Source organism: Staurois parvus, unplaced genomic scaffold (assembly GCF_062004578.1).
Source record: "Staurois parvus isolate SC_StPar_1 unplaced genomic scaffold, SC_StPar_1.0 ptg000022l, whole genome shotgun sequence".
In the NCBI taxonomy this organism is placed as follows: Eukaryota; Metazoa; Chordata; class Amphibia; order Anura; family Ranidae; genus Staurois; species Staurois parvus.
In genome coordinates, this window is record NW_028317818.1 from 8,959,831 (window position 1) to 8,973,001 (window position 13,171).

The following is a 13,171-nucleotide window of genomic DNA, read 5'->3' on the forward strand; positions in this document are numbered from 1 at the left end:
TCTGGACAGGGCGGCGGGAGCTGCCAGAGTTAACTTTTGAAGTTAACCAGCAAGTGATTGGTTGGTAGGCTGTTCAAGCAAAAAGTCAGGAAAAGTCAACTTTGGCAGCTCCCACCCCCGCCTCGTCCAGTGTTCTGCTGCCTCCCGTTCTCTGCTCTATACAGGCATGTACCCATCAGAGTAACCCAATCCCCCCACCCTTAATAGCAGGTGTCCCCATCAGAGTAACCCCCTTAATATCAGGTGTCCCCATTAGAGTCCCCCCTTACATCAGGGTCCCTATCAGAGTCCCTCATAGATCAGTGGCCATCAGTCAGGCAGAGGGCGGGAGGTGAGAAAAGAAGCGTGTTGCAGGGCATTCTTAGCAACCAACTGCTGCTCAGAATGTAGTGAAGGAGCACTAGAGGAAAATGTAGCACAATAATAGAAGGGGGCAGGGCTTGGAAGGCCTTTCTGGGAGTACAGTTGATGATTAGTAGCAGCCCCAGGCAACCAGAGATACTCCTCGTCAGCCGCCTACAGGAGACTTCAAATTGAGGAGAAGAGCTGATACGCACCTTCAGCCCAGAGAGAGGGGTGGAGTCACATAGCAGGGTGCTCGGCACATCTGTACATGCCCAAGGAGGGGGCGGAGTCGCATGGCAGTGTGTGCGGCGCAGTTGGTGTCAGGAGCTCCGGCAGTGAGTGAGGCGCAGTTTTTCTCTGGTTCTAGTCGGAGAAGCTTGTCCTGTGCACTCTCTCCAGAGTTGTATGGAAGAAGCACAGCCTTGGACAGGGGGCTGGAGTGGGAGCTGCCAGAGTTAACTTTTCAAGTTAACCAGCAGGTGATTGGTTGCTAGGCGGTCTGAGCAACCAATCACCAGCTGAATAGGAAAGGCTCCCGCCCAAACCCCCTTCCCACCTTGCCACTGCCTCCTGCTCTCTGCTCTAGGAGAATGACAGGGGGCCGAGGCTGGGAGGAGATATCTGCTCCCACCCAACCCTCCACCCTGTATTCTTTCTTGCTGCTGTCGGCGGCACGTGTCCCCCCTCCGATGTGGACACACTTGCCCCCATGTTATATCCACTTGCTAAATGTGAGCAGATGAGTGGGAATTTTGAGGCCTGGTGTAGTATGTAAAATGTCTGGTTTATTAGGAAAGAAATTCACTTACTTGGTAAGATACTTCATAAACTATACAGGCTGCCTTCCAAACTCTTCCGGTATCGACTGCGACCAGAAATGACGTCACTCGGCTCTGTCTCAAGGCTTTTTATTTATTTTTATATGCACTTGGGCCATTACGATCTTTGTTTATTTTTTTATATTCATACACAATTTGGTTATCATATTAATGCAAAGCACCACACCCTATTTGTGTTGAGAATCCACATCAAGGAGGATCTGCCATTGTATCTGGATTGCATAGTACTAATATCAAGATTCCCCTATGCTTTGTCTTGGTGCCTTGGTTTTTAGCTTTTTCCTGTGGGCCATCGATCTGCTTCTTGCCCTGAGTGCCATTACAGGCAGGGGTTTCTGTCCTTTGCAATTGTCTCTTAGCACCCTCTTTCTGTGCATTTCTTGTTTTGTACCTTCATTCAGGGGTTTGCCACATACTTTTGGTGCATTCTCCATGCCTCTGTGGGGCTTGAACTTACTTCTGTCAGCTCTCAAGGGGCCTCCTTTTGTGGCCATTGGGGGTCCTTCCTCTGTTGATTTTGTTAAACAGTCACCTTCACTTTCTATCACTTCTGCGATGGTCTGCGTTAGGTTGGTGCCTTCTTCGGCTTCTGTTTCGGGTTGACTTGAACTCCTGTTGTTCAGGCCTTAGCTCTTTAGGGTTTCACACAGTTGAAGTTGACATCTTCGGTTTGGTGTTTTGGACGCTTGGTTTGCTATCCACGGTTGTGGTGTTAGGCTTTCTCCTAGGTTTTTTTTTCTGTTGGTTTCTGTTTTGTTCTGTCTTCCCATTCCTCATTGGTCACCGCTTTGGGATGTGCCTATGGTCAATATTGCCAGGCTGTGTCCTTCACTGAAAGTAAGAGAAAATGGGATTTTTCATTTTTTTTTAATTCGGCATAATATTGTTTTTTTCTGAGTTCATTTAAGGACACAGCTCCGTCCCCTCTCATGTCCTTTTGTGTATTGCTTTGTACCTAACTGAGATTCCTAATAGGTGGGAGGGTTTGCCTCCAGTGAGGACGGCCCATAGACTCATGAAAGTGGTTCTGTAGCCCTACGGTCAAGAATATTACTGGTCTATGTCCTTCAATGAACCCAGAGAATGGGATTTTATGGTGAGAGAAAAAAATCCTGTTATCTGATAGGTCAGCGCATACATCCCTGTGTGCAAGTACTGCTTGAATGTGAGCATATCTGCATACCACGCCTATATGTTTCAGCTTTTCATTAATTTGCTGGCAGTGGGCTGTATGCTGCGCCTGTGACACCTGGGCAGCAAATTGCTACAATTATTGCTATAATAATAATAATGTGCCCCCTACCACTGTGGTGTCACCTTGGGCCCAAGGCATTTCCATCTGTGCCTGTTCTTCTTTCTGAGTTCTGTTTTTTTTGCCTGCTTGAATGACCAGGCCGTGATGACTTCACTCCCATGTATTTGCTGGGTAATCACATCATTCTGGCACATACTGGGTACCATTAATGCATGTTGAGTGTACATAACAGCTGACAAGTAGGGGAAGGATTTATGACAGAAGAAACCAATAGGATCTCCTCTGTCATAAAAGCCCTACCTGTTCGCAGTTTTCAAAAACGTGGGTTTAATACCACTTGACCATTACCAACTGGACCATTGTAGAAGGCTCCAGGATCTTTGGTTTGATACTGATATGTTTTTCCTCAAAATACGGTTTTCCCCTTTTTTTTTCCCCACTACATTTTTCAGCAACATCTTGACTAAATGCACTTACTACATCAATGGCTGCTCATCTTTGAACTTGGACCTACTTTCTAATAGTGACAACAGTGGACTATGTCTGTGCAATGTTTAACAAGGCAAAGATTTTTTGGAAGATTTTAGATTCATGTAAGGCACCATGCTGGGGATCACACTGGAACTGACAAAACAAGCACATGTGAAAGAGTTTATATTTTTAAATTGGAATTAATTCCTTAGAATCAAGCAGCAAAAAAATAGTGACTAGACAAGGATTGTTCTTGGTTGTGTTTTCTCCTCAGGGGTTCAGTTGCTTGATAGTAATACCCTAAGATTGTTGTGAAAAAAATACAATTTGCACAAACTTTAAGGTTTGTATTTTTTTTTTAACTTTTGTAACAATTTGTCTTTGTATTAAAACTTGTCAAATGGTTTGTCATTTTGCATCATCCACTTTTGATATAAAGTTTAGAATTTCATTCAGTGCATAAGATTTTAGTGACATATCTCTTTTTTAGGTTGCCGATACATCAGTCAAGCTGCTGCCAAAAAGAATGTTGATTTTGAATATGATGGTCCACTAATGAAGACAGAAGTCCCAGGACCACGATCAAGAGTGAGTGAACAATTGTAAAACTTGTTAAGGAACTATATAGTCATTATTATAAAGCTTTTTTATAGTCATTAGAAAATAAGAAAAAAATATTGGCTGGCTAAAATATGAAATATTGCATATCAATCATTTTATGCTTACTATTTTCAGACATCAGTCTTCTTTTTCATGTTTACCAACTCAGTGCACCACATTGCACTGTGTATTATTGTGCTGTAAGGGGCAGGCGCATCGTACATCGCAGAGAACATGGATTGGGCTCAACATACTTAGTGCCATGTTTCTTGTTTTACTGCACATTACTGTAACACTCTCGTCTGAATGAATCCCAGATGCAGAGAGCAGTATTTAACTAACGATATAATTAGATAAATGCACCTGAACTTTAATTTTTTTTTTCTTTTAACTTTTTTCTTTTAATTCTCCTGCCCTGCAGCACTCACTATCCGCTGACGGTCTGCAGTGTTTCCTACATCAGCAGTCAATCCCAGCCCTATAACTGATTTCTAAAAACATTTCTGAAAAACAATTTGTAAGTTTGGACTTACCATTAACATACAGTGGGGCAAAAAAGTATTTAGTCAGCCACCAATTGTGCAAATTCTCCCACTTAAAAAGATGAGAGAGGCCTGTAATTGGCATCATCGGTAGACCTCAACTATGAGAGACAAAATGAGAAAAAAAATCCAGACAATCACATTGGCTGATTTGGAAAGAATTTATTTGCAAATTATGGTGGAAAATAAGTATTTGGTCAATATCAAAAGTTTATCTCATTACTTTGTTATATATTGTTGGCAATGACAGAGGTCAACCGTTTCCTGTAAGTCTTCACAAGGTTGGCACACACTGTTGCTGGTATGTTGGCCCATTCCTCCATGCAGATCTCCTCTAGAGCAGTGATGTTTTGGGGCTGTCGCTGGGCAACACGGACTTTCAACTCCCTCCAAAGGTGTTCTATGGGGTTGAGATCTGGAGACTGGCTAGGCCACTCCAGGACCTTGAAATGCTTCTTACGAAGCCACTCCTTCGTTGCCCGGGCGGTATGTTTTGGGATCATTGTCATGTTGGAAGACCCATCCACGTTTCATCTTCAATGCCCTTGCTGATGGAAGGAGGTTTGCACTTAAAATCTCACAATACATGGCCCCATTCATTCTGTCCTGTACATGGATCAGTCGTCCTGGTCCCTTTGCGGAGAAACAGCCCCAAAGCATGATGTTGCCACCCCCATGCTTCACAGTAGGTATGGTGTTCTTTGGATGCAACTCGACATTCTCTCTCCTCCAAACACCACAAATTGTGTTTCTACCAAACAGTTCTATTTTGGTTTCATCTGACCATATGACATTCTCCCAATCCTTTTCTGGATCATCCAAATGCTCTCTAGCAAACTTCAGACGGGCCCGGACATGTACTGGCTTTAGCAGGGGGACACGTCTGGCACTGCAGGATCTGAGTCCCTGGCGGCGTAGTGTGTTACTGATGGTAGCCTTTGTTACGTTGGTCCCAGCTCTCTTCAGGTCATTCACTAGGTCCCCCCGTGTGGTCCTGGGATTTTTGCTCACTGTTCTTGTGATCATTTTGACCCCATGGGGTGAGATCTTGCGTGGAGTCCCAGATCGAGGGAGATTATCAGTGGTTTTGTATGTCTTCCATTTTCTAATTATTGCTCCCACGGTTGATTTGTTCACACCAAGCTGCTTGCCTATTGCAGATTCAGTCTTCCCAGCCTGGTGCAGGTCTACAATTTTGTTTCTGGTATCCTTCGACAGCTCTTTGGTCTTCACCATAGTGGAGTTTGGAGTGTGACTGTTTGAGGTTGTGGACAGGTGTCTTTTATACTGATAACAAGTTCAAACAGGTGCCATTGATACAGGTAACGAGTGCAGGACAGAGGAGCCTCTTAAAGAAGAAGGTACAGGTCTGTGAGAGCCAGAAATCGTGCTTGTTTGTAGGTGACCAAATACTTATTTTCCACCATAATTTGCAAATAAATTCTTTCCAAATCAGCCAATGTGATTGTCTGGATTTTTTTTTCATTTTGTCTCTCATAGTTGAGGTCTTCCTATGATGCCAATTACAGGCCTCTCTCATCTTTTAAGTGGGAGAACTTGCTAACAAAGTCATTGACTATTTATACAAAGACACTAATTGCAATTTCAAAAACCACAGATATGGAAAATTTAACACTTAATTACCATTTTAACCTGTGTAGGTCAACTTGTGTGTCTGTACCAAGGCCAAACATTTCAGTATATGTAAACCTGATTAGGGCAATTTGGGCGATTTCTGTCATTATTAAACAGGAGCCAAACAAATATGTGATAAATGGCTTCTTATGATCACTATCCTTAAATAAAAGACAGTTTTTTGGCAGGATCAGTCGTATTTTCAATATCAATGCCAAAATGTGACAATTTCTGCCAGGGTATGCAAACTTTTGAGCACATCTGTATATTGTACATTCACATCGGTCCCTTTCCTCATGGAACTTGCAAACAAAGGTCTCCAACTCACATTCATACTTGCACATACTAGGGCCAATTTAGACCAGAGCCAATTAACCTACCAGCATATATTTGGAGTGTGGGAGGAAATTGAATCAGGCAAGGAGAACATGCAAACCCCAGGCAGTTAGTACGGTGGTTGGGATTCGAAACGATGACCCTAGTTCTATAAGTTTAATTGTTATTTTGTTTAATTCGTAAGCTTCCAGAATTTCTGTTGTATGCATTCTAGTTGTGGTCATTTCTATCATAAATACTTTGTAATATGAATTTGATTTTGTTTTTTTTTAGGAATTAATTAAACAGCTTAACAACATACAGGTAAGAGGCATGCTACAAATATAGATAAAATGGATGAAAAGTATTTCCACCTGCTTTTTCAAATATTACACAGGACTTGTCACATCAATTGAATTTTTGAAATACAGTTGCAAGAAAAAGTATGTGAACCCCTTGGGATTAGGTGGAGTTTTGCATAAATTGGGCATAAAATGTGCTCTGAACGTCATCTAAGTCACAACAATAGAAGAACACAGTCTGCTGAACATAATACTACACAAACATTAGATGTTGCCATGGTTTAATTGCACATAACATGTAAACATTCACAGTGCAGGGAGGAAAAAGTATGTGAGGCCCTAGCTTAATGACTTCTCCCAGAGCTAATCGGAGCCAGGAGTGAGCCAACCTTGACTCCAATCTGTGTGATGATATTGGATGTGTTGCTGACAGCTGTCCTGCCCTTAAAAAAACACACACCTGTTTTGGGTTTACTGGTTTCAAGAAGCACTGTCTGATGTGAACCATGCCTCGCAGAAAAGAGCTCTCAGAAGACCTACGATCAAGAATTGTTGACTTGCATGAAGCTGGAAAGGGTTACAAAAGTATCTCCAAAAGCCTTGATGTTCATGTGTCCACGGTAAGACAGACTGTCTACAAATGGAGAAAGTTTAGCACTGTTGCTACTCTCCCTAGGCGTGGTCGTCCTGTAAAAATTACTGCAAGAGCACAGCGCAGAATGCTGCATGAGGTAAAGAAGAATCCCAGAGTGTCAGCTAAAGACCTACAGAAATCTCTGGCACTTGCTAACATTTTTGTTGACACATCTACAATAAGGAAAACATTAAACAAGAATGGAGTACATGGGAGGACACCATGGAGGAAGCCATTGCTGTCCAAAAAGAATATTGCAGCACGTTTGAAGTTTGCAAAAGAGCACCTGGATGTTCCACAGCACTACTGGCAAAATATACTGTGGACAGATGAAACCAAGATTGAGTTGTTTGGGAAGAACACACAACACTATGTGTGGAGAAAAAAAAGGCACAGCACACCAACATCAAAACCTCATCCCCACTGTAAAACATGGCGGAGGGAGCATCATGGTTTGGGGCTGCTTTGCTGCCTCAGGGCCTGGACGGATTGTTGTCATTGATGGGAAAATGAATTCCAGAGTTTATCAAGACATTTTGCAGGAAAACGTATGACCATCTGTCCGCCAACTGAAGCTCCGCAGAGGATGGGTGATGCAACAGGACAATGACCCAAAGCATACAAGTAATTCAACAAAACAATGGCTGCAACAGCACAGAATACGCCTTCTGGAGTGGCCCAGTCAGAGTCCTGACTTCAACCCGATTGAAATGCTGTGGCATGACCTTAAGAGAGCGATTCACACCAGACATCCCAAGAATATTGCTACACTGAAACAGTTTTGTGAAGAGGAGTGGTCCAAAATTACTCCAGATCGTTGTGCAGGTCTGATCTGCAACTACAGGAAACGTTTGGTTGAGGTTATTGCTGCCAAAGAAGGGTCAACCAGTTATTAAGTCCAAAGGTTCACATACTTTTTCCTCCGTGCACTGTGAATGTTTACATATTATGTGCAATTAAACCATGGCAACATCTAATGTTTGTGTAGTATTATGTTCAGCAGACTGTGTTCTTCTATTGTTGTGACTTAGATGACGTTCAGAGCACATTTTATGCCCAATTCATGCAAAACTCCACGTAATTCCAAGGGGTTCATATACTTTTTCTTGCAACTGTATGTGCTGTACTTTTTATGTTGCCCTTGCCATCATTTTTTTTTTTTTTTTTTTTAGTTTTGTAATATTTTTTGTATATCCCTGTGTGAAAATTCCCCAAGGACAAGATTTATGGCTTCTCAATGAATGTTTGTTTTACATTGCACTTCTCTTTAGTTTTAGTGAGTTATACTTGTTCAAGCTGTTTCTTTTATTCTTAAATCTCAGAATGCAGATGCTGTGAATTTTTTCTGCAATTATGAAGAGAGCCGTGGAAATTATCTTGTTGATGTTGATGGCAATCGAATGCTGGATTTGTATTCCCAGATATCTTCCATTCCCATAGGTATATAACTTTTATGTGCATATTTTACATATGTATATTTATGAAGTACTTATGTGTTTTATTATATGCTTATACGCAAGGTAGCAAAACACACTTTCTGAACCTTCATCTCTGTTTTTTTTTTATATTTATAAATATTTATTAGGTTTCAATCAGATATAATTAACAAGCATTTCTTCATAAGATAATCATTATATTCCTCTTAATTTATTTAATTCCCACAACCCAATTCCCTCCCAAGGCCCCTCCCCGCCCACACCTATCCCAGTGTCCCCCCTCCCCCCTCCATCCCACTCTGCCGTTTCTTTTCAAATCCAAAAGAGAGAAAAAAAAAAAAATAATAGATATACATATAGCGCAATCCCTTTTTTTTTTTTTTTTTCTAAGTCTCATTTCTAAAAATCATTGTTCATCAAGAGTTCTTGTCTAAATACTTCCCATTTTCCCCACTTTTTATGATATATCTCCATCCCATCTATGTGTGTATAATAAAGTCTTTCCATCTCACATAACTGATTCATTCTGATCAACCAATCTTCTTCCGTCGGGACCTCCCTTTTTTTCCAGAACTTAGGAATCAAGCTTTTAGCTGCATTCAGAAAGTGCCAAATCCCTGAGTCCTTATATGATCTTACTGTGAGCTCAGATATATGAAGGAGGCATAACTCTGGGTCCAATCCAACATCGATCTTAGTAATTTTTCTCATTAAATGGACGATTTTCCCCCAAAACACCTTTATCTTTGAACATTCCCACCATATGTGATATAGTGTACCTACTTCACCACAGCCTCTCCAACATAATGGGGAGTTCTCCCTACTCATCTTGTGCTCCACACTCGGTGCAATGTGCCATCTAACTAAACACTTATAATTTAGTTCCACTTCTCTCATACTAATATTTTCGTGGATTAATCTAAGCATATTCCTCTGTTGCTCCTCACTGATCTCCCTCCCCATATCTTTTCCCCATTTCTCTATATAAATTAATTTTGTGTCAGTGTCTAGTGCTGTTAAGATTCTATATATTTTAGCAACCCCATGTCTCCCATCTCCCCGTGTGTCTAACAGACTTTCAAATAGATTCCAATCCTTTTTTGTTCTCACCGGTTTTGGGAGGCTCTCAAAAAAGTGTCTTAATTGGTGGTATCGAACCTCGTCGATTCTACTAAAAACCTCTCCCTTTAATTTCACCATCTCTCTATAAGATCTTAATTCCTCCCCCACCATTATATCTCTCAATTGCGCATCCTGTTTAATAATCCAATTCCCCGTGATATCTTCCTTCCCCGGTGCAAAGTAATCTGTATTTTTAAGTGGCATTAACTGTGAGTTAAAAACCCAACCCCTTTGTCTGTGTAACATCTGCCAAACTTTTAAAACAATAAAAGTGTATGTACTTGTGTTAACATCTAGTCCACGGTAAGGTGTAGGTAACCATATAATTCTATTCAGATTGGACCCGCTCAGTATATTTTCAATTTTGACCCAACTTTTCCCCGGGTTATGAGTCCAGTCAAAGATTCTCGCGATCAAGGTCGCTTTATAATATCTCTTAAAATCTGGGAGCCCCAAGCCTCCTCTCTCTTTAATTCTAGTCAGCGTTTCATAACATATCCTCGGTTTTTTTTTCCTCCATATATATCCCAAGAGCATTTTCCTTAGTGTCCTAAAAAAAACCTCTGGAAGTTTAATTGGGATCATTTGAAACTTGTATAGGACTTTGGGCAAAATTATCATTTTTATCAGGTTTATACGGCCCATCCAAGATGGATTTCCAGTTCCCAACCTCTTCAATTCCTCTTTTAACTCATTTAAAAGTGAGATGTAATTAATCTTATACATATTATTAGTTGAGGCAGACAATTTTACCCCTAGGTACTTTAGTTCTTTCTCTCTCCACACAAAGGGGAATTCTTCTTGTATTTTTTCTTTTTCACTATTTTTAAGATTTATATTTAAAATTTCTGATTTTGTTGGATTAATTTTTAAGTTTGATATTTCCCCATACTCTTTCAGTGTTTTCATTAAGTTTGGTAGAGAAATACGAGGGTTTCCAACGAAAAACAATAAGTCGTCCGCATAGGCCGCTACCTTATGTTCTCTATCACCTATCTTTATTCCTTTTATATTGATGTTCTTTCTTATCATTGACAACAATGGCTCCAGGGACAAAACGAACAATAGTGGGGATAGGGGGCATCCCTGTCTAGTTCCATTTGACATCCTAAAGAGCTCCGATCTTCCTCCATTTACCAAGACAGTGGCTGTGGGGCTTTTATATAGATTACCAATCCACTTCCTAATTCTGTCCCCCAGCCCCAACTCCACCAAGGTGTCCATCATAAAGCTCCAATTCACTCTATCAAATGCTTTTTCTGCATCAATTGACAATAATATTACTGGGGTCTTCTCTTTTTTCCCCTCTTGTATAAGCAATAATGATCTTAATCCGTTGTCTCTACCCTCCCTTCCCGGGACAAATCCCACCTGATCCCCATGTATCCATTCTGGCAACAAGACCTTAAGCCTGTTTGCCAGAACTTTCGCAAACAGTTTTGTGTCTACATTCAGCAGCGCAATGGGTCTATAGCTTGCACACTGAGAAGGGTCTTTATCTTCCTTGTGGATTAAGACTATGTTGGCCTGTAAGGACTCTCCCCTAATTTCCAACTTATCTCCAAGGGCGTTCATATAGGTCTTCAATCTAGGTATTAATAACTCTTTATATTTTTTATAATATTTTACAGTAAACCCATCTGGGCCCGGACTTTTCCCCACCACTGTATCCTTCAATGCTATTTCTATTTCTTCTGACGTGATTTCTGAATCCAAAGAATTCAGTTGAATTTTGCTTAATTTTGGTAGACCTGCATTTTTTAGAAATATACTTCTTTTTTCTTTATTTACTGTATCAATGTTATTGGGGGTGTCCTGGGGTATTATGTTGTATAATTCACTATAATAATCTTTAAATACTCTAGCGATTCTTTTAGTTGAGTGGACCATTTCGCCCTTGGAGTTTCTTATTTTTTCTATATAATTCCTATTTTTCTTTTCTCTCAATGCCCTCATTAGGTGTTTTCCCGGTCTATCTCCCCATCTATACCTTTCGCTTGTTAATTTATTAAAGACTCTTCTTTTTTCTTCCTCCATTATCCTCTCTAATTCATCTTTCTTTTTTGTTATCTTCTGCCTTATTTCTTTCAAGATGTTCCTTTTGTGGGCCTGTTCCAGATCAGCTATTTCATTTAAAAGTCTATTGATCTTTTCTCTCCTTTCTCTTTTCTTTTTTGCCCCTATTGCGATAAGTAGTCCTCTGATATAGGCTTTATGAGCTTCCCACAATGTTGCGACCGAAACTTCCTCAGTGTCATTCTCTTCAAAATATCTTTCAATTTCTGTTTTAATCTTTTGGTTGACCTCCTCATCCAATAAAAGTGCTTCATTCATCCGCCACATAAAACCACCTTTGTCTTCACTACCCCATCTTAACTTCATTGCAACCGGAGAGTGGTCTGAAATAGAACTCCCTCCAATCATAACCTCTGCCACAGAGTCTATAAATTGATGTTCTACCAATACATAATCCAATCTGGAGTAAGTCTCGTGAACATGTGAGTAAAATGTGTAATCTCTATCCTTCATATGCCTAATTCTCCATATATCCACCAGCTGACACTCATTTAATGATTTCTTTAATAATCTCAGGGACCTATATTCCTCTTTCCTCACTTGGGAGGTAGAATCCAGCCGTGGATCCATACAAAGGTTAAAATCCCCCGCTACTATCAATCGACCTCTTTTAAAATCCATCAGCCTCTGCAATACTTCCCTTAGGAATATCTCTGGTTTCTTATTTGGGCAATATATACTAGCCACTGTACAATCAATATCCTGCAACTTACCCCTTAGGAACAAAAACCTACCCTCTGGGTCTGTTATTCTCTTCTCCACATCAAACCTAATATTTTTTGCAAACCCTATAGCTACCCCTTTTGCTCTTCTAATTGGTGAGTCCGCATAATACCATGTCGGAAAATATCTTGAGCGCAGCCCAATCTTAGATTCCAAATCCAAATGTGTCTCCTGCAAAAAAACCACTGAGGCTGTCCTGTGTTGCAACTCCTTCAATAATCTAAATCTCTTTCCGGGGCAGCTTAGTCCCTTTACATTAAAGGTTACAAACTGAACTTCTTCCATGTTGGCCTCCTCTTTCTTTTCTCTCTCTTTCCTCTACCCGTTCTCTTACCCTTACCCCTCCTATGCAGAGTATTACCCATCCCTCTCCCCCCACTCCCCATCTCCCCCGCCCTCCTCCCCCCCACATCCCACCCCCCCTCCCCCCTCCTCCAGGCCTCCTCTGCCTATGGATCTTTATCCACCTTAGATCCCTACCTCAGGGGTTCAACTCCTCCCATGACCGCACACCCCCCCCCCTCCTCCCCCGTGTCCCTTTATCCATTGTTTCTCTATTTCTTTTTCTAACCGGCTGCCAATTTTCTTCCTCCAGATTATATACCTCTCCCTCCTCCCCTTCCCAACCCGGGATCTCTAGTTTCTGTATGTCAAATTTATCACAGAAATCCCCCACATCTTCTGGGAACCTCAGGACCGCTGTAATTCCTTCCCTCCATCCAATTAAACCCGCTGTACGACCCCATCTATAGTTCACATTATGCTTTTTCAATACTTCCAATAGGGGTTTCAATAATCTCTTTTTCCGCAAAGTCTCTGCTGTTAAGTCCGCAAAAATTTGGATGTTTTTCCCTTCATATACAATACTTGTTCTTC

The 13,171-nt window shown here is 41.1% G+C and overlaps 1 protein-coding gene across 2 annotated transcripts in view; it reads left to right on the forward strand.

Moving 5' to 3' along the window:
* Positions 1–13,171, forward strand: part of ABAT (4-aminobutyrate aminotransferase) — a 209,604-nt gene that overhangs the window by 116,980 nt on the left and 79,453 nt on the right. For both annotated transcript variants that reach the window (XM_089692117.1, XM_089692112.1), the window contains exons 3-5: positions 3,401–3,498; positions 6,297–6,326; positions 8,261–8,378. In XM_089692117.1, the coding sequence (XP_089548243.1) occupies positions 3,401–3,498; positions 6,297–6,326; positions 8,261–8,378 (246 nt within the window). The remainder of the gene's footprint in view (positions 1–3,400; positions 3,499–6,296; positions 6,327–8,260; positions 8,379–13,171) is intronic.